This window comes from Cetorhinus maximus, chromosome 5 (genome assembly GCF_964194155.1).
Source record: "Cetorhinus maximus chromosome 5, sCetMax3.hap1.1, whole genome shotgun sequence".
Classification (NCBI taxonomy): Eukaryota; Metazoa; Chordata; class Chondrichthyes; order Lamniformes; family Cetorhinidae; genus Cetorhinus; species Cetorhinus maximus.
The window spans coordinates 70,410,015-70,432,503 of record NC_135883.1 but is presented as its reverse complement, the minus strand read 5'-3'; the positions used below and the strand labels follow the sequence as shown (position 1 = coordinate 70,432,503).

General features: G+C 45.0%; 1 protein-coding gene across 4 annotated transcripts in view; it reads right to left on the bottom strand.

Moving 5' to 3' along the window:
• lyst (lysosomal trafficking regulator) overlaps positions 1-22,489 on the bottom strand; it is a 491,836-nt gene that overhangs the window by 309,105 nt on the left and 160,242 nt on the right. For all 4 annotated transcript variants that reach the window (XR_013576613.1, XM_078541985.1, XM_078541986.1 and 1 more), the window contains exon 8: positions 11,983-12,139. Coding sequence is in view for 3 of the 4 variants with exons in the window: in XM_078541985.1 (XP_078398111.1) it covers positions 11,983-12,139 (157 nt within the window). In the remaining variant the exon portion in view is untranslated. The remainder of the gene's footprint in view (positions 1-11,982; positions 12,140-22,489) is intronic.

Below are 22,489 nucleotides of genomic sequence, written 5' to 3'. Positions count from 1 at the left end.
ATGAGAATGTATGGGACTTGTGGGTTACTAGAATTCTGGTGTAAAGCAGGAGCTATGGGATGCAAGCCAACTGGGTAACAGCAAGTAGAATAAGCACCACTACAAAAGATTATCTCAATAGTATTTTTACACTCATGTATGGAGAGTTCATTAATACAAAGAGATGCCTGAACTATGTGGAAATTATGGAAGAAAATGAAGAAAGGGCAAAAAAGAGGAGAAATAATAAAGTGGAATTGTAAGAGTTAAGTATATTTTATATTAAATGCTAGGAACATTTTGGACAGGTTTGTGTAATTAGAAACATATGATATAGGGAAAGTATGATGTCATATAAACAGCAGAAACATGATTGACCTAGTTTCTGACAGTGATGTTAAAATACCAAGGTACTCATTGTATGGCTCTCAATGAACATGCAGCTCCTGAAAGAATTAAGCTAATCTGATCTCATTTCCATTGAGACTTACGATTTGGACAGCTGTTGGTTGAATTTACACAAATATTCACTTCTACAGAGAGAACACCGTTAGGTGTGTATTAAAAATCAAATTACCTCTCATCCTTCTTTCCACCACACTCATTCTCTCTCCTCTCCTTTTTCCTTTTCTAAGTCAATCTCTCATTTCCCCATCCAGTTGCAGTAAAAGAAATTCTGAACTTTGATAATGTACACATCCTTTTACTTTTTAATTTTAAAAAGTGTATTTATTGTTTAATATTTTAATTACTACTGCTGCTGCTTCCGTGAGTAACTGAAAGGCTGGAAGCACACATTACAGTCCACATTATTCTAACAAGAGAGCCAGCTTCTTCATTCCAATCTAAATTAGGACATTAATTTCCCTTCTGGAAACAGTGCCTTCAAGAAGCAGGGGGGCGGGGGGGATGGTGGAGAGGAGAATTCAGTGTGTGCGATTGGAAGGTCAGTTTCATAGTTGCCCAGGAGTTAGACTAGGGGTTTTCTGTCTAACATTTCCTGGATAACTATCCAGGTAAGTAAATCGGAACTGTCCAAAGTCCCCAACTCTAACTCAGAGCAGGAGATTTTTTTCAGAGGGTCCCAAGGAGCTCATCAGAAGTTCAAAGCAATTCCCACAGAATGAGTGGGTCAGGGCATCCATGTGGACCCGACTCGCATCTTAGGGGGTACGTCCGGTATCTGACAATTCGGACACCAAAAGATCTGGCCCTAATCATAAAACAGAGAGAAGTTTCAGTAGTGCATTATTCCTTGTAGTTTAATGCATTTTATAAGATTGCTTCATTGCTTTTACTTTCTCAGACCTAGACGCTTGACATTTATGTTGTTTCTTACTTCTCTAACCACCAACAGTCCTTAATCTGCTAGCTGAGACCTAGTGCCAGCACTGCTGTCATTGAGTCGGAAGTTTGTGGGTTCCTGCCCCATACCAGACTCTTGAACACAAATTAAGCTAACACCTTATTGCAGAAATAAGTGTTTGATGCTGGAGGTGACATCTTTCAGATGAGACATTAAAGGGCAGACAGGACTTCAGTCCAAGCTGGGCATGAAAGATCCAACAGCACCAACCAAACAAACATTTATGGGACCTCGCTTTCCAAATTTGGTTATGAAGCATTTTGGAATATCCTAAGGCCATCAAATGCACTATATAAATGCTAGTTCTGTCTCTGCGTGTCTCTCCCCCTCTGCTTCTCCGCCTCTCCCCCTCTGCTTCTCCGCCTCTCCCCCTCTGCTTCTCCGCCTCTCCCCCTCTGCTTCTCCGCCTCTCCCCCTCTGCTTCTCCGCCTCTCCCCCTCTGCTTCTCCGCCTCTCCCCCTCTGCTTCTCCGCCTCTCCCCCTCTGCTTCTCCGCCTCTCCCCCTCTGCTTCTCCGCCTCTCCCCCTCTGCTTCTCCGCCTCTCCCCCTCTGCTTCTCCGCCTCTCCCCCTCTGCTTCTCCGCCTCTCCCCCTCTGCTTCTCCGCCTCTCCCCCTCTGCTTCTCCGCCTCTCCCCCTCTGCTTCTCCGCCTCTCCCCCTCTGCTTCTCCGCCTCTCCCCCTCTGCTTCTCCGCCTCTCCCCCTCTGCTTCTCCGCCTCTCCCCCTCTGCTTCTCCGCCTCTCCCCCTCTGCTTCTCTGCCTCGCTGCCTCTCTCTTGCACTTACCCCTCTCTTTACAAGGTCTATTATTGGCTTCTTCTGTTCTTCATCATCAATCACTCCTTAATGCAACTGACCATTCCTCTTTGTCAACACTGCTGGTTGTTATGAAAACTAGAAGCTCCCAAGAGAATTCAATACCAATCTCTCTTTCAAAATGCTGCTTAATGACATCAATCTCTTTTCATCCCCGAGCTTTCCATTTCTGAAAACATCTCTCTCCCAGGCTACTTCATTCATTGCTCTTCCAAATACTATTAGATACTTTCAGATTGGATGTCAATAATGAAATTTGTTACACATGAGGGGGACTGTTTATGTTAACATGCAGATACAGCAAGTAATTAGGGAGACAAATGGAATGGTGGCCTTCATTGAAAGGGGGATGGGGTATAAAAGTAGGAAAATCTTGCTACAGCTGCGTAGGGCATTAGTGAGACTGCACCTGGATGATGGGGTTGCCTTATGAGGAAAGGATAAGGTTGGGCTTATACTTATTGGAGTTCAGAAGAATGAAAGATGATCTTATTGAAATATATAAGATTGAGGAGGCTTGACAGGGTAGATGCAGGGAGGATGTTTTCTCTTGTGGGGGAATCTAGAACTAGGGGGCACGGTTTAAAAATAAGGGGTCTCCCATTCAAGATGGAGACAAGGAGGAATTTCTTCTCTCAGAGTGTCATTAATTCTCTTCTACATAGAGCAGTGGAGGCTAGATCCTCAAGGCTGAGTTAGACTGTTTTTTTAATCTACCGAGAAGTCAAAGGATTTGGGAGCAGGCAGGAAAGTGGAGTTAAGGTCACAATCAGATAAGCCATGATCTTGTGGAATGGTAGAATAGGCTCAATGGGCCAAATGGCCTACTTCTGCTCCTGTTTCTCATGTTCTTATGTCTTGCACAGGTTCCTCTGATGTGTGGAAAAAGATTATGGCATTTAACTCCTATATATTAGAATACTGCCTACATAAGTTTTAAAGTTGAGGTATATTCTGACTTAAATCTTCAACTCAAACATATGTTTGCACATATGATGCAGCTTCTTAGTCTTTTTTAAAACCTAACAAAATTTTCCTTTCCGTCAGTCTATAGCCCTGGTACAGCCTGGTCCTAGTTCTCACTCACACCTAAACTCCAGACACCTCCACCTTCTTCAAAATTCATCTTTCTTAAAAATTGCTGATAAAATATTCCCTTCTTCCGGTTGCCAGCCCCTCCTCTCCAAATATTTTCCCTTCCTCATCCTGTGTTTTTGGCTGTTGAAAACTTTAATTCTAATTCTCCGTGCTTCTTCCTCCTCCTCAAACCTCATCTTGAAAACTGCTGCCCACTTGCAAATCTTTCCCCTCACTTCAGATTACAAGTTTTCATTCTAATTCTTGAAAACTTCTTCCTCTCTGCTGTTTCCTAACCAAGACTCCAAGTCCAAGTGTTCACAATTGTCTTGAACTATGAACTTTAGGCTACAATACTTCAAAATTTCACTTGCACCCATTCCCAGCCCCAGCTTTCAAACATTTTCTTAGCCCAATAATTTTTCATCAGGTTTCTGGAGGCTAACAGGGATAGATAACTATGGATTTCCCACTGAGTCGACAAGAAAGGGAGTTACAGGAAGTAAACATGGCCTCAAGGTCATCGCACATGGCATAAATCCAAAACACACAAGTAAATGTGCCTCAGGATTTAGCTGATCAGCAATGATAATATAATCAACAAGTAATGAGCAAACAGACAGTAAGGATCGCATCAAGATCACAGGAGAACCATGCCACAAGTCGTACGACTGCTACCATAACCCATGGGTACATACGATAGAGGTAACAGTCACTTAAGTCTTACTCACTCTCATGGTATGACTGAATAAACTATAAGGCATCACCAGTGCAGCCTCCGTCTCGTAAGACAATGGTTTGCACTGTGGCAGTCACCTCTGTTAGGCATCGCCTAGTGCGACTCGGGAGCCCCATTGTGACATGGCAGTCTCTGCTGCGTTTGCTGCAAAGGAGGACAGTGGATTGAGAAGGTGCGTGATTCACTGGCCTCTGTTTTCTGTGGGCCCTCTTCTCCACTAACTTGGCTTTTCATTTCTGCTCGCCTCTTCCAAAGCCCTTCTAAACAATTAGCCTCCAGAGGTAACAGCTGTCAGTGACCGTCTCCTAGTTGTCAGTGTCAATGCCTGCCATCTTTATATCCTGCTTGCAGGTGCCCCTGTTGCGGAGGTATGGATGCCCAGGAGGTCTTGACTCAGTGGTCAGTTCACCGTGCAGAAGGCCTTTGGGGAAACAGCCATCATCCAGCCGATGAACGTGGCTGAGTCAACACGGACATCGTTGGCTTTGTAATGAGTGTATGCTGATGGAAGTAGCATGCCGAGTTGGTGACTTTGTCCTGCCAAGAGATGCCAAAAATACATCTGAAACAGCAAAGGTGGAAACTGTTCAGCCTTTTCTCCTGCCTAGCATATGTTGTCCAGGGCTCACCACTGTACAGGAGTGCAGTGAAGACACAGGCTTGGTTGAATCACAGTTTGGTGTTCTCAGTCAGATTGATATTATTCCACACTTTCTTACTCAGCTTGGACATAACAGCTGCATCTTTTGTGATGCATGTGTTGATTCCATCAAGTGACAGATTGTTGGTGATTGTTGAGTCTAGATATTTGAAGCTATCAACAACCTCCTGGGTCATACTGTCAATGCTGATAGGTGGTAGTATGGCAACATACTGGACCACGATATTTGTCATCCTGATGTTGATGGTCAAACCAAATTCTTTACAGGCGTGAGAAAGTCCGTCCATTTTCTGAAGGTATTCCTCGGTATGGAATGCTAGTGCAGCATTATCAGCTTAGAGCAACTCTCTGATGAGGACTTGTCACACCTTTGTCTTGAATCTTAGGCGAGGAAGGCTGAACAGCTTCCTGTCAGTTCTGGTATGTAAGTAATGTGACAGCAGCGAAGAGAAGGATATGCCAATGAGTGTCAGTGCATCATAACACTATTTGGCTCCACTGTGGATCTCATAGTGTTCTGATGTTGTCCCATCATAGCTGACCTTACTCATCATGTTGTCATGGAACAAGGAGATCACATTGAGCAGATTAGGTGGACAGCCAATTTTCTCCAGTAGCTTATAGACTGCCTCTGCTCACATGCTTGAACACCCTGGTGAGATGGCTGAAGGAAATATATAGTTATCTCCACTGTTCATGGCATTTCTCTTGCAGCTACCAGACTGAGAAGATCATGTTGATCATAGAACTTCCAGTTCTGAAAGCACACTGGGATTCAGGGTGGATGTGCTCAACTATGATCTGCAGTCTGACAAGGGCAACACGGACAAATGTTCTTCGATGATAGGCAGGCTTTCTTTGGTGTCTCAAACTTCCTCAGGTGACATTGTTCTCCTTAAGAGCACAACTCAAGATAGTGACCCACCCATTTCTCCAACTGTTTATTGCAGTCGGTGATGATCTCCCCTGCCTTTAGAGGTGGTCACTGTGGGCCTGCCTATCAATAGGTTGTGGCTAAGCCCAGGCATGGACTAGTAGGACACTGCAAAAATGCTGGGAATTCTGTGCTCCCATCCCTTGGTTCTTTCCTTCCCCACACTAGAAATCGTCAGCACAGTTCAAAATGTATGCATCGATCAAGGCAATAGCAAGGGGCTGTGATATTTAACAGAACATGGTACATAGCACAAGACATTCACACAACCCACAACTTCTGCAATCCACGTTTCCACTGCACAAACCACGGAATATTTCTCCTGCAGCCCTAAGCAGCTTTTTCGGTGGCGTAGTGATATTGTCATCAAACTGGGAAACCAGTGACCAGGTTCTAATCCAGATGGTGGAATCTGAATTCAATAAAAATCTGGAATTAAAATTCTAACGATGACCCATCTGGTTCACTAATGTCCTTTAGGGAGGGGAATTTGCTGTCCTCACCTGGCCTGGCCTACATGTGACTCCAGATCCGCAGTAATGTGGTTGCCCTCTGAAATGGCCCAGCAAGCCACTCGGTTGTATCAAACTACTACAAGGTCAATAAAAAGGAATGAAACTGGACAGACCACCGAGCATCAACTTAGGCACCGGAAGGCACAACGGCAAACTCAGCCGTGTCGACCCTGCAAAGTCCTCCTTACTAACATCTGGGGGCTTGTGCCAAAATTGGGAGAGCTGTCTCACAGACTAGTCAAGCAACAGCTTGACATTGTCATCCTCACGGAATCATACTTTACAGATCATGTCCCAGACACCACCATCACCATCCCTGGCAGAGGTGGCAGCACAGTGGTATACAGTCGGGAGGTTAACCTGGGAGTCCTCAACATTGACTCTGCCCCTCCCCAGGAAGTCTCATGACATCAGGTCAAACATGGGCAAGGAAACTTCCTACTGATTACCACATTCCAACCCTCTCTCAGCTGATGAATCAGTACTCCTCCATGTTGAACAGCACTTGGAGGAAGCACTGAGGGTAGCAAGGGCACAGAAGGTACTCTGGGTGGGGGACCTCAATGTCCATCACCAAGAGTGGTAGCACCACAACAGACCGAGCTGGCCGAGTCCTAAAGAACATAGCTGCTAGACTGGGTCTGCAGCAGATGGCGAGGGAACCAACAAGGAGGAAAAATTTGACCTAATCCTGCAGCAGATGCATCTGTCCATGACAGTGTGGGTAGGAGTGACCACCGCACAATCGTTGTGGAGATGAAGTCTGTCCTCCACATTGAGGATATCCTCCATCGTGTTGTGTGGCACTACCATTGTGCTAAATGGGATAGATTTCGAACAGATCTAGCAACTCAAGACTGGGTATCCATTAGGCGCTGTGGGCCATCAGCAGCAGCAGAACTGTACACGGCCACAATCTGTAACAAGGGGATGTTACAGATTGTGGTCATGGTCTGGCATATCCTCCACTCTACCATTACTACGAAGCCAGGGGACCAACCCTGGTTCAATGAAGAATGGAGGGCATGCCAGCAACAGTACCAGGCATCCCTAAAAATGAGGTGTCAACCTGGTGAAGCTACAACACAGGACTACTTGCGTGCCAAACAGCATAAGCAGCAAGTGACTGACGGAGCTAAGTGATTCCACAACCAATGGATCAGATCTAAGCTCTGCAGTCCTGCCACATCCAGTCGTGAATGGTAGTGAACAATTAAACAATTCACTGGAGAAGGCGGCTCCACAAATATCCCCATCCTCAATGATAGGGGAACCCAACACATCAGTGCAAAAGATAAGGCTAAAGCATTCGCAACAATCTTCAGCCGGAAGTGTTGAGTGGATGACCACCTCGGCCTCCTCCTGAGGTCCCCAGCATCATAGATGCCAGTCTTCAGCCAATTCTATTCACTCCACGTGATATTAAGAAATGGCTGAAGGCACTGGATACTGCAAAGGCTATGTACCCTGACAATACTCCGGCAGTAGTACTGGAGACTTGTGCTCCAGAACTTTCCACGCCCGTAGCCAAGCCGTTTCAGTACAGCTACAACACTGGCATCTACCTGACATTGTGGAAAATTGCCCAGGTGTGTCCTGTACACAAAAAGCAGGACAAATCCATCCCAGCCAATTACCACCCATCAGTCTACTCTCCATTATCAGTAAAGTGATGTAAGGAGTCATCAACAGTGCTATCAAGCAGGACTTGCTTAGCATTAACCTGCTCGCTGATGCTCAGTTTGGGTTCCACCAGGGCCACTCAGCTCCTGACATCATTACAGCCTTGGTTCAAACATGAACAAAAGAGCTGAACTCCAGAGGTGAGGTGAGAGTGACTGCTCTTGACATCAAGGCAGCATCTGACCGAGTGTGGAATCAAGGAGCCCTAGCAAAACTGGAGTCAATGGGAATCAGGGGGAAAACTCTCCACTGATTACAGTCATATTTGGCACAAAGGAAGATGGTTGTGGTTGTAGGAGTTCAATCATCTCACTTCCAGGACTGCAGGTGTCTGCAGGTGTTCAGGCAGGAGTTTCTCAGGGTAGTGTCCTAGGCCCAACCATCTTCAGCTACTTCATCAATGACCTTCCTTCCATCAGAAGTGGGGGTCCCTGATGATTGCACAATGTTCAGCACCATTTGTGGCTCCTCAGATACTGAAACAGTCCATGTCCAAATGCAGCATGACCTGGACAATATCCAGGCTTGGGCTGACAAGTGGCAAGTAACATTCGCACCACACAATTGCCAGGCAATAGCCATCTCAAACAAGATAAAATCTAACTATCACCCCTTGATATTCAATAGCATTACCATCACTGAAACTTCCACTATCAATATCCTGGGGGTCACCATTCAATAGAAACTGAACTGGACAAGCCATATAAATACTGTGGCTACAAGAGCTGGTCAGAAGCTAAGAATCCTGTGGTGAGTAACTCACCTCCTGACTCCCCAAAGCCTGTCCACCTTCTACAAAGCACAAGTCAGGAGTGTGATGGAATACCCTCTCCTTGTCTGAATCAGTGCAGCTCCAACAGCACTCAAGAAGCTTGACACCATCCAGGGCAGCCCGCTTGTCTGCCACCCATTCCACAAACAGTCGCTCCCTCCACCGCCAATGCACAGTGGCAGCAGTGTGCACTATCTACAAGATGCACTGCAGAAACTCACCAAGGGTCTCCTTAGGCAGCACCTTCCAAACCCACAACTACTACCATCTAGAAGGAAAAGGGCAGCAGACACATGGGAACACCACCACCTGGAAGTTCCCTGCCAAGCCACTCACCATCCTGACTTCTAAATATATTGCCGTTCCTTCACTGTCACTGGGACAAAATCCTGGAAGTCTCTCCCTAACAGTATTGTGGTGTACCTGCACTGCAGGGTCTGCAGCAGTTAAAGAAGGCAGCTCACCACCACCTTCTGAAGGGCAATTAGGGATGGGCAATAAATGCTGGCCTACCCAGCGACACCCCACATCCCATAAATGATTAAAAATGAACACCAAACACCGCCTACTCAACAACAAAAAGAAATACAATGAGAATAACACATAAAAATAAACATAAAACAAAGACCAGGAATCAGAGACATAGTTTAATAAAAATGCAAAAGACAAACATAAGAAAAACCAAAGCAATTATCTCAAAATATAAACAACATTCATGTTGTCAGTCAAGGTTGAATTCATTGGTGATATTCTAGACCGACATTAAGACATTGTCTAGAACCATTAAATAAATTGGCTTCTAGGAAAAGTAGTTATTATTTCAGCCAAATAAGAACCTGAAATATATACCATAGCTTGTGGAAAATGCCTGTGAAGAAATTAACATGCTGTAACGGCATGGAGGAAGTCCACTGTGCATCAATGTCATGGAGCACAGCAATAGAATGTACTTAATAGCTGGTCCCATCAGTAACATAGGCTGAAACAGGCAATCATCAAGTTTGCTTTGAAAAATATATATAATAAAATAAAAAGCAACATGCAGCATGTACAAGGCAGCTTAAGATTTTTATTGCAATCTTTCTTGATTTATGTAATCTGATCCTTCCATAGTTTTCATAACCACTCCCAAGTATCCATTATCTCATTTACAAACAAAATTATAAGCAAATTAGCCTATATAATTCTCTAAAATTCAACAATGCCATGAAAAATACACATTAAAATCTTACCATGATTTATCAAATTTAATCATACAGAGAATTTCCATTGTAACAATGACAAAATTACAGGCTTAACCTACTCACTAATGCTTTGCAGCTTCTTAAATAATTGTCCATTCAAGCAACTTGTGTTTCAGCTTGCATGATTTAACAACCCAATTGTGGTCCGTAGCAGGATCCGAAGTACTTCAACACATGCCGTTAAACAATACAATAACAGTAAGTTCCCATTTTAAGTTGCCCCATTTTAAGTACTTCCGCTTTAATGTCAGTCAGTTAATAGGGTCCATATTCGTGTTAAGCATCGGGAGTTTCATTTAACTTTGTTTCACACCGGGTCTAACATGGGGTCGTGTAACCTGATTGGCGCCATTTTACAGTTGCCTCTCCCGATCCCTGACCCTTGTCACCCTCACAGTCGTTGCCAACCCTCCCGCTTGCCACCTCGTCAGACTGCAACTTACCTCTGCAACCCTGGAACTCAAAGCCGCTCTTCCTGCCTCTCGCTGTTCATTTCGCAAGGCCTCGCTCATAGTGAGGGTTCAGGAGAGGGAAGCAGAGAGTGGGAGGGACGGCGAGAGGGAGGGATCGGCAAGCACGATCGACAGCAACTGGGACGGTCAGGGAGGGGGAGAGGAGGCAAGCCCGACGGTCGGGGAGGGGGAGAGGAGGCAAGCCCGACGGTCGGGGAGGGGGAGAGGAGGCAAGCCCGACGGTCGGGGAGGGGGAGAGGAGGCAAGCCCGACGGTCGGGGAGGGGGAGAGGAGGCAAGCCCGACGGTCGGGGAGGGGGAGAGGAGGCAAGCCCGACGGTCGGGGAGGGGGAGAGGAGGCAAGCCCGACGGTCGGGGAGGGGGAGAGGAGGCAAGCCCGACGGTCGGGGAGGGGGAGAGGAGGCAAGCCCGACGGTCGGGGAGGGGGAGAGGAGGCAAGCCCGACGGTCGGGGAGGGGGAGAAGAGGCAAGCCCGACGGTCGGGGAGGGGGAGAGGAGGCAAGCCCGACGGTCGGGGAGGGGGAGAGGAGGCAAGCCCGACGGTCGGGGAGAGGGAGAGGAGGCAAGCCCGACGGTCGGGGAGGGGGAGAGGAGGCAAGCCCGACGGTCGGGGAGGGGGAGAGGAGGCAAGCCCGACGGTCGGGGAGGGGGAGAGGAGGCAAGCCCGACGGTCGGGGAGGGGGAGAGGAGGCAAGCCCGACGGTCGGGGAGGGGGAGAGGAGGCAAGCCCGACGGTCGGGGAGGGGGAGAGGAGGCAAGCCCGACGGTCGGGGAGGGGGAGAGGAGGCAAGCCCGACGGTCGGGGAGGGGGAGAGGAGGCAAGCCCGACGGTCGGGGAGGGGGAGAGGAGGCAAGCACCGACGGTCGGGGAGGGGGAGAGGTGGCAAGCCCGACGGTCGGGGAGGGGGAGAGGAGGCAAGCCCGATGGTCGGAGAAGAGGGAGAGGAGGCAAGCACCGATGGTCGGAGAAGGGGGAGAGGAGGCAAGCACCGACGGTCGGAGAAGGGGGAGAGGAGGCAAGCACTGGCAGTCGGGGAGCAATAGATGAGGCAAGCCCAACGGTCGGGGAGTGGGAGAGGAGGCAAGCACCGACGGTTGGGGAGCAGAAGAGGAGGCAAGCCCGATGGTTGGGGAGCAGGAGAGGAGGCAAGCCCGATGGTTGGGGAGCAGGAGAGGAGGCAAGCCCGACGGTCGGGGAGGGGGAGAGGAGGCAAGCCCGATGGTTGGGGAGCGGGAGAGGAGGCAAGCCCCAACAGTCGGGGAGGGGCAGAGGAGGCAAGCCCAGCAATTGGGAAACGGGAGGAGCGGAGAGCCAGAGAGACTGGCAAGCCAGGGATTCAGCGAATGCGAGAGGTGGCAAGCCGGAAGTAAGTAGAAAGAGGAAACATATTTCTTTTGTAGTTTTAATCTTTCTTTTAAAAGATTAATTAATTTATGAATATTGGAATTTAGTAATGTAAAGTATTTCAACTTACAGGGTACAATGTTATAATGTTTTTTTCAGATGAGAAAGGTCCTACAGCTCCTAACTACCCCTTTTTCATTGGTTATATTTGGGAAAATCTGATTCAGTTAACGTTGTTTCATTTAAAGTTGCACTTTTCAGGAAAATAACTGCAACATTAAGCAAGAGCTTGCTGCACTCATTTACATTGTGACTCTGTACTTGAGTAGAGCTGACCAAGTTTGGAAGGGTGGGAAATGAAATGCATGAAAACAAATTTACCTTCCTCCTTGGCTGCAATCTCTTCTGGGTTACTTTCGCTATCAGCCTCATATCCTTCCTCTTCTGCAAAAAGCCTCATATTACAATACTGTGGTTCTTCTGTCTCCTCTGAAAGATCACCCATCTGTAGGGCTGAATCTCGACTTATTTTGTGTTGCTGTAGAATAAAAGAAAGCTAGCAAGTCCTTATACACTGATAACCTTTAGATAATCACCCCGTTTTAAAATCAGAGTATGGCATTTCAATTAGCAAATCAAATCAGCTTTTTACTAGATTACCTACAGTGAGAATAAAAGAGCTTAAAATAAAAACAAAAAATGCTGGCAAAACTCAGCAGGTCTGGCAGCATCTGTGGAGAGAGAAACAGAGTTAGTGTTTCAAGTCTACGACTTTTCTTCAGAGTTTGAAGGCATTTGGAAGTTGGATAAGCTATGATATCCCCGCTTCCGAACAGTATTCACAAATTCTCACGACATTAGCAGAATTAGCAGACAAATGTGCACTGGAAGATTGGGTGCACTATAAAGAATAAAGAACCAGGAAGCCAGAGAATCCCTAGAAATGTACTCTGAGGCCAAGGCAGATATAGAGGGCTCAAAAACGAGGTTTCAGGGGAATATGGACCTCACTGTTGTAATTTCAGGCAACACTACAGCCAATTTGCATACAGCAGGGTCCCACAAACAGAAATGCAATGAATGACCAGATAATCTGTCTTTTTGTGATGTTGGTTGAGGGGGAAATATTGGCCAGAGCACCACCAGAACTTCCCGATCTTTGTCAAAAAGTGCCATAGGATCTTTTACATCCATCTGAGGGGGCGGCAGATGTGGCTTTGGTTAAATGTCTGACCCGAAAGGCAGCACCCTCCAGTAGTGTAGCACTCCCTCTGTAATGCACTGAAGTATCAGCTTAGGTCATGTACTCAAGTCTCTCTGGAGGAGGGCTTGAAGCCATGATCTTCTGATTCAGAGGCACAAGTGCGACAACTGAGTAAAAGTTGACAACCTAAATTGCCAAAAACAAACTCGGAAAAGCAAATCTGAAATACAACCACAGACGATACAACCCAGCAGGCATGTGACACTGAAAATTTATTCACAAGCTAAACAATGCACAGACTGTATTTAACTGATAAAGAACACAAAGAGCAGTTCAAAAAGCAGACAAAACTCAATTTACATCTACTGATCCAAGCTGCAGTTGATCTTGCTGAGCATCTGCAGTTTTTTGTACCCAAGTAATACGAGGCTTGCAAAGCAACAAACTGCACAATATGAGATTGGTGATGTATATAAAAATCAAAGTGGGTAGTTGATGAATCAGGACCTTATCATTTTGAATGAGGTGTGCAGCATTACTTGGCAATGTTTATAAGACAGTTCAATTTAGAGCAAATTCAATATAAATCTGAATTAGTGGCCTTAATGTAAACTGATTTAATTGTTTACTTTCCTTACAAAGAGGGATAATTGGAAGATTGCACTGGAAAAGCAAATTATATTCCAGCAGTGTTGCCCCTATTTTCAAAATGATATGAATCACCAACACATTACAGAAATATAGCTGAGCCTTGGGAAACTATGCTGAGGGAGTACACAAAATACATCACAACATTCTGTATTGAGAATTCCACACACGACCTACTTCCACTCAATTGGAACCGTTTGGAGAAATGCCTTTGTGCACAGTTGCCTGTTGTGTACTGGTAAATAAGATTGGTGAGCTTCAGGCACAAGTAACCACCTGGAATTATGATACAGTGGCAATAAGAGAGTCCAGGTTCCAAGGAGGGGAGTGTTGAGATCTTAATATTCCTGGCTACAAGGTATTCAGGGGAGTTAGGAAAGAAGAGGAAAGAGGGGTCTGGCAATATTGATGAAAAATACTGTTACAGGACTGGAAAGGGGTGATGAACTTGATGGTCCTAAAACAGAATTGATTTTGTTAGAATTGAGGAATGAGAGAGGAGCTGTTACACTCCTGCATATATCCTACAGTCTGGAAAAGAGATATAGATGTGATAACGGGGGATTTCAAATACCCTAATGAAACTCAGAAAATAACAGAGCTGCTGTTCCTTCCAGGTGTGTTTTTTTATATAAATCCAAGGCAAATCTGAACTGTCAGGGTATTAGGTCTGGTTGTTCGGCATTTTATCCAATTATGTGCATCAATGTTCCATAGCAGACCTTGGTGCAAACATTCTGACTCAACTGTGGAGACATCTGGTTTATTTTTGGTTCAAGCCATACATTTCATGGGTCAGTCCTAAAGAGTATACAGGATGGCCACACCCAATCTGGAAAAACACACTGAAAATGCAAAATCTCAATCTTTTCCTTATATACTAGTGGTCTGGTTTGTTTGTCCCCTACTTAATTTATTCTCTGCCTAATGGGACACTTTCGAGTTTAACATATGGTACTCCTGGGAGAAAGGAAAATAAGAAACAAAATCTAGGCTGTTAGGATTGTGCATTGGAATACCCGCCAAAAAATGTATTTTCTCCTGTTAAGGATTGGAGACTTTGTCCTAGACTTTATCAATCTTTGTTTGAAAACATTCTTGTGAAGTGCCCTGGGACATTTTTCTACTTTAAAGGAGCTATAGAAATGTCACTTGTCGTTGTTGGCACTGATGACAAGCGGTTAGTGGGAGAAAATTTAACCGGGACAACAGCGCAATACCTGGGCCCTTACACAGCATAGGACAGCATTCTGGTAATGTGTAGCAGCAACCCTCGGTCAATGAATGGTACAGGAGGGCAAGCCAGGAGCACCAGGCATACTAAAAATGAACTCTTAACCTGGCGAAGCTACAACACAGGAAAACTTGCATGTCAAACAGCAGAAGCAACATGCGATAAAGACAGCTAAGCAATCCCACAACCAATGTATCAGATCTAAGGTCTGCAGTCCTGCCACATCCAGTCGTGACTGGTGGTGGACAATTAAACAACTAACAGGAACAGGTGGTTCAACAAATGTCCTCATCTTTAATGATGGGGGAGCCCAGCATATCAGTGCAAAAGATAAGGCTGAAGCATTTGCAACTATCTTTAGCCAGAAGTACTGAGTGTATGATCCATTTCTGCCTCCTCCGGAGGTCTCTAGCATGACAGATGCCAGTCTTCAGTCAATTTGATTCACGCCACATGATAACAAGAAATGGCTGAAGGCAGCGGATACTGCAAAGCCTATGGGCCCTAACAATATTCCAGCAGTAGCACTGAAGATTTGTGCTCTAGAGCTTGTCGCGCCCCTAGCCAAGTTGTTCCAGTACAGTTACAACGCTGGCATCTATCCAGCAATGCGGAAAATTTCCTAGTTATGTCCTATCCACAAAAAGCAGGACAAATCCAAGCCGGCCAATTACGGCCCCATCAGTCTACTCTTGGTCATCAGCAAAGAGACGGAAGGTGTCATCAACAGTGCTATCAAGCAGCATTAAAACAGCAATAACCTGCTCACGGATGCTCAGTTTGGTTCGCCAGGGCCACTCAGCTCCTGACCTCATTACACCCTTGGTCCAGGCATGGACAAAAGAGCTGAACTTGAGAGGTGAAATGAAAGTGACTGCCCTTGACATCGAGACAGGCATCAAGGAGCCCTAGCAAAACTGAAGTCAATGGGAATCAGGGGAAAACTCTCCACTGGTTGGAGTCGTACCCAGCACAAAGGAAGATGGTTGTGGTTGTAGGAGGTCAATCATCTCTGTCCCAGGGCATTGCTCCAGGAGTTCCACAGAGCAGTGTCCTTCCCTCCATCATAAGGTCAGAATTCGGGATGTTCACCGATGATTACACAATGTTCAGTACCATTCACGACTCCTCAGATAGTAAAGCAGTCCATGTCCAAATGCAGCAGGACCTGGACAACATTCAGGCTTGGGCTGATAACTGACAAGTAACATTTGTGCCTACACACAAATGCCAGGCAATGACCATCTCCAACAAGAAAGAATCTAACCACCCCCCACCTTGATATTCAATAGCATTATCATCGTTGAATCCCCCACTATCACATCTTGGGGGTTACCATTGACCAAAAACTGAAGTGGACTAGCCATATAAATACTGTGGGTACAAAAATAAGTCTGAGGCTGGGAATTCTGTGGTGAGTAACTCACCTCCTGACTCCCAAAGCCTGCCCGCCATCTGCAAGGCACAAGTCAGGAGTGTGATGCAATACTCAAGCTATAACAACATTCAAGAAGCTTAAGACCATGCAGGACAAAGCAGCCTGCAGCCCATCCACCACCTTCAACATTCACTCCCTCCACCACTGTCACACAGTAGCAACAGTGTGTACCATCTACAAGATGCACTGCAGCAATTTGCCAAGGTTCCTTCGACAGCACCTTCCAAACCTGTCACCTCTACCACCTAGAAGGACAAAGGCAGCAGATGCATGGGAACACCATACCTGCAAGCTCCCCTCCAAGCCACACAATATCCTGCCTTAGAAATATATCACTGTTCCTTCACTGTCACTGGGTCAAAATTCTTGAAATCCCTCCCCAACAGCACTGTTGGGTGTACCTATACCACATGGAATGCAGCAGTTAAGGCAGCAGCTCAGCACCACCTTCTCAAAGGCAATTAGGGATGGGCAACAAATGCTGGCCTAACCAGCAAGGCCCAAATCCTGTGAAAGAATATATTAAAAAAAACCTCATGGCAACACCGGAAGCAAAAATTTGCTAAGAACAGAAAAAATTGAGTCATGGTAAATGGTTATTTTTCAGACTGGAGGATGGTAGACAGTGTTGTTCCCCAAGCGTTCCGTTTTTTGATATATATATATAAATTACTTGGATATTGGAATACAGAGCAAAATTTCAAAATTTTTCAATGATACCAAACTTGAAGGCAATGACAAATAATGAGGATGATACCAATCAATTGCAACAGGACATAGATAGGTTAGGTGAATGGGCGAACAAGTGGCAGATGGAAATTAATACAGCGAAGTACAAGGTGATGTATTTGGCAGAAGAGATATAGAGAGGCAATATAGACTTGATGGTACATTTCTAAGGAGGGTGCAGGGACAGAGGGACAAAGGAGTTCATGTGCATAGATCTTTGAAGGTGGTAGGGTTAAAGGGCTGTTAACAAAGCATATGGGATCTTAGGCTTTATAAATAGAGCTAATGAATACCAGAGCAGGAAAGTTATTTTGAGCCTTTACAAACCTCTGATTAGGTCACAAAATTACATCCAGTTGTGGTCACCACACTTGTGGATGGATGTGAGGGTCCTTGATGGAGAGGGATTTAGAACAACAGTCCCAGGAATTAGGCATTTTGGTTACAAGGTTAGGCTGGAGAACCTAGGGTTGTTCCCCTTGGAGCAAAAAAGAGATTGAAGGGAGATTTGATTGAGGTGCACAAGATTATGACAGGTTTAAATAAGGTAGACAAAGAAAATCTGTTCTGAGTGAACAAAGACTGGGAGACACAAATTTAAGGTTTTGGGCAAGAGATGCAAAGGGGATGTGAGGAAAAACATTTTTTACATAGCAAACAATAATGACCTGGGACTCGCTGCTTATGCAGATGCTCAAAATGGAAATGGTGAATGATTTCAAAGGAAATTGGATGGAGATTTGAGGGAAATATACTTGCAGGGCTACGGGAATAAAGCAGGGGAATGGGACTGACCAGATTGCTCTACAAACAGCCAGTAAGGACTTAATGGGCTCAGTGGTGTTCTTCTGTGGCGTAATGACTTTGTGACTCTATTAACATTTTTGAAGGACAATCTGACAGACACAATCTAAAACAGGGATATAAAAGTTGAAGGCTAAACAAACCCACAATTTGTTACTCAAGAAATAGCTGGGAGGGCTCATGCATAATTAAGATTTTTTTTGTGATTCATATGTGTGTTTCTAGCTTTTACCCCTTCTCCCGCCCCTCAGTTTTTTTTTTAATTTTCTTTCCCCTTTTTATAATTTTCCAGTTTACACAACACTGCAAAGAAGTGGACAGATTAATAATCTACTCTCAGGCTTGTAACAAATTCATGTCAGGTTCTCCTACAGTAGCTCTGAACCCACGTCTCCCTTTAATTTCTCTATCCTCCCTCAGCTCTCTCCAGGCTCAGCTCGTCTATGTGATCCACCCTTGTTCTTCAACTGCATTCCCACAAAATACCCCTAAGGTCCTCTGCTAATTTCCATGTTAGCTGACGCTGTAAATGCTTCCTTTGCCTCATGTTCTATCACTGCCAGCATCATCAACAGAATCTCAGAATTGTTATAGTGCAGAAGGAGGCTATTTGCAAACAAACTATTGCCCCATCACCAACCTCCTTTTTAGAAAAGTAAGAAGCAATTGATTGAAACATATAAGATCCTGAGGGGTCTTGACAGGGTCGATGTGGAGAGGATGTTTCCTCTTGTGGGAGAATCTAGTACTAGAGGTCACTGTTTAAAAATAAAGGGCTGCCCATTTAGGACAGAGATGAGGAGAATTCTTTTCTCTCAGAGGGTTGGGGATTTTTGGAACTCTCTTCCTCAAAAGGTGGTGGAAGCAGAGTCTTTGAATACTTTTAAAGCAGGGGTATATAGATTCATGGTAAGGGGGTTGTAATAACTAGACGTACCGGACGGGTTTCTACTTGGAACAGATAACTTTGTTACCGGGAGCTCTTTCAGAAGCTTTATGCTTGAACCAGGTCCATGACTAGAGAGTTCCCCCCACCCCCCTCCCCCCGGATTACCCGCACTTAGGGCTCATTTGTCAAGAACAATCATGTGACCCCTAATAGGCAGTGGGAATCGCTACATTTCCTCCCCCTTTAATTTTTTTAACATTTCCTATTTACAAAGAATATTTTAATACACAACATATATATATACACAGGTCAGATGATTAAAGATTAAGTCTCTAGTGTGGTTTTCTAATTCTGTTAGAGCGGCATAGCTCTACCACTTGAGGTTCTTCTACTGGATCGACATGATCAGGAACTGCAGCATCAGATACATTATTAGAAAGTGGCAGTTAAGGATTAGGCAATTCTTCAGAGACATGAGGTATGTCTATTCTAGGTCGATTGGTCAACTCAGGGATTAATGGTTTGACAATCACAGGCGGAATAGCTGGCTGTCGGAATGTCTGTCTAGACCTAAGATGGTCCAAATGTTTTCAAACAATTTGGTCTTCCACTTCCATTTGTTAGGACATTTTCTAAGGCAATTACACCAGGAAACCAACAAGGTCCATTTCCAAAATTGTACATGAAAACTGTATCTCCTATAGTAAATCTTCAAGCTTTGCTATGAACATCGTGATTCAATTTTTGATTACTCTGATTCTTCTCTACCAGACTTAACCTTGTACGTGCGTTTCATCAATAATTCAGATTGCGTTGAACCCGTAGTTGAATGAGGTGTCGTACAGTAATTGAGAAGAAAACGAGAGTTTCTAGAGTACCTTCAAATAATCCCTTCGTTTCTGATTTGAAAGTTTGCACAGCTCTTTTAGCTAACCCATCTGATGAAGGATGATATGGTGCTGTTTTAAAATATTTGATTCCATTTAAACTCATGAATCTCTGAAATTCTGTACTAGTAAAGCTTTTACTGTTATCTGAAAGAATGACTTCTGGTAGGCCATGTATGCTAAAACATTGGTGCAGCTTTTTAATAGTTCCACCCGATATCAGTGATCTAGCTTCATAGACATCCATCCACTTAAAATGTGAATCTACAATCAATTTAAAAAAAGGGTACCTAAGAATGGACCTACATAATCAATATGTAGTCTAACCCAGAGTCGACCAGTACACTCCCACGGATGCAGTGGAGCTGAAACGGGCAACTTCTGTTGTTGCTGACACTGCAGACAATGCATGATCACACTTTCAATGTCACTGTCTATGCCTGACCACCAGAAATAGCTTCACACAAGCATTTTCATCTTTGATATACCTGGATGCGCACTGTGAAGCTCTATCAAGGTTCTCTTCATTGCGAAGGAACGACGACTCTTGATCACCACAAGATTCCATCTTGACAACTTAACTCTGTTTTACAGGCATAGAATGGTCTCATCTCTTCAGACACTGGTGAATTCGACCACCCTTGCAATACAAGGTCTCAGGCTTTTGACAAAATTGGATCCTGTTCATCCAATTCCTCATTTGCTTCACACACACAGGCGAAGAGTCCAAGAAATTCAACACAAGCACAACTTCTTGTGGCAATGGAGCATGTACAATGCTATCTGGTAATGGGAGATGACTGAGTGTGTCCACATTTGCAATATGCAAGCCAGGACCCTGCATAAAAGTATACTCATACACAGATAATATCAAAGCTTAACATTGAATTCTTGCTGAGGCTATTGGCGGAATGGCTTTATCCTCACTGAATAAGCCCATTAATGGTTTATGACCTGGCACAATGGTGAAATGTCGTCCAATCAGATACTGGTGGAATTTCTTCACTCCAAACATTACTGATAAACCTTCCTTTTCAAGTTGTGAAAACCCTTCTCAACTGCAGAGGGGGTTCTGGAGACATAGCTGATTGGCCTTTTGGAACGAATTTCTCTCTTCTTCTGTTTGCTCTAGAGTTTTGTCTCGTCCTTCATTTTGATTTCACAGTTGGCCAAATTTCTCTCTGGTGAAATCTTAACTTGGTTCAGTTCGGCAGTTGAGCTACCCATGGCCTCATTATCCACTCGTATTTTGGAAAGTTCCACGTCTTTTCCTTCTAATGCCTCTTTTGTTTCATTCAGCTGATTCTTCAGGTCTTCAGTCTCCCTCTTATATCCTTTGCTTCCTCCTGGAACATTGAACATTGTTGAGTCTTCTCTGCCAACAGTTTCTTCAGTTTGTTTAGAGTGGCACTAAATTCATTTTGTTTCTCTTCATGATTTTCCAGTGGAATCAACTCTGACCTGAGGAGTCCTTGCATCCTGTGAATGTCCTTTGATTCTCCTAACTCATTCCAAAATACACTTGTCATATTCCCTTAGCAACTCAAGAACTCCTCCTGTTCTCACTTGAAATATTTCAGACCAGTTGAACTTCATTTTTCGTAACCAGTCTCAGCCCAGAAGACTAGGTCTTTTCTTCACCTGTCACTATGGTCACTGGAAGCTGGGCTGTCTGTTGCCTATAGGACACAGGTGCTGTGGCGATGCCCTTTGGCTGTATGGACTTTCCAATGTGTGTCTTCAATTAAGCTGTGGTTTGCTCCAGATTCAGTAGCTGGGTACCTTCATTTAGGTATTAAAATGTGTGCTCTCCCACCACCGTGATTGATGCTCCCTTGTCCATCTCCATTACTAGTGGCTTCCCATTCACTTGAATGGTGATGGTTATTGGTTCTATTTTTACTGCTTTGGCATTGTACAGGGAATAGATATCAGTATCGGTAGCTTCAGGTTCTGTTATATTATTCACTTCAACTGTTTTGGTCTGCTGTCTTATGGGGTGTCTTGATTTCGCCTTGCATTGCTTTCTTTCTTATGGCAGTAATGGTATTCTGCCTCCTTGAATCTGCAGGTGTCTGGTACATGGTTACCCCCACATCAGTAACAGGTTAACTTTGAAGTTGCTGCTGAAATGCTTCCACTAGACCTTTTCATTTTTCTCACCATCGTCCCCTCCCCCCACCCCACCCCCACTAGGGCCATCTGGCACTTGCTCATTCTGCTTTCTACTCTTAATGTCACCATTAGCACCTCCTTCAGCCAGTGCCACCACCATTAACACCCCTTTGACCTTTTGTTTATGACATCTTTTGCAATCTCTCCTTTGCCTCCACCTATCACTGGCCTTCTATCCAGCTTTACCTGTCCCACCCCCTCTTAAACAGTACATATTTCACCACATTTGTGCTTCTCTTTAGCTCTGAAGAAGTCAGACGGACTCGAAACGTTAACTCTGTCTTTCTCTCCACAGGTGCTATCAGGCCTGCTGAGTTTTTCCAGCATTTTTTGTTTTCTTTCAGATTTCCAGCATCCGCAGTATTTTGCTTAGTGTTTAATTCACTGCCAATTCTCCTCCAGGAGTGCCTACCTTGAAGAAGTACTGCTCTTCTCTCCCACAGGATTTCCGCTTTTCTCTTTTGCCCTGTTCACCTTCATTGCTTTCCATTTCCCTCCTGGTGTTTGACAAGGTGTTTACCAAAACTCGCTTTCACAGCCATATTTCCTTCCTCAGTGACTGTCTCTGTCTCCGACTTACTCCACGTGGCTTCCAACTAAAGTTCCACCCCTCATGTTTCGAATCCACCCAGGATTACAGGTATCTCCGGGACATACAACACTCCCCGGACTGCTGTTCTTGCCGCATTCTGAGATCCACACTCAATGCCATGCACCACCATATGAATACATTCGACCTCTCCCTCCAGCAGCACCGACTCACCCTATCTCAAAGCTGTCCTTGCCCCCAGTTTCCTTTTATTCTTCTTCTCATCCGACGCCTTAACAAGATGCTTTGTCTCTTTCTTTCAGGTGCTAAAGAACGCAAGCCCCAACAATT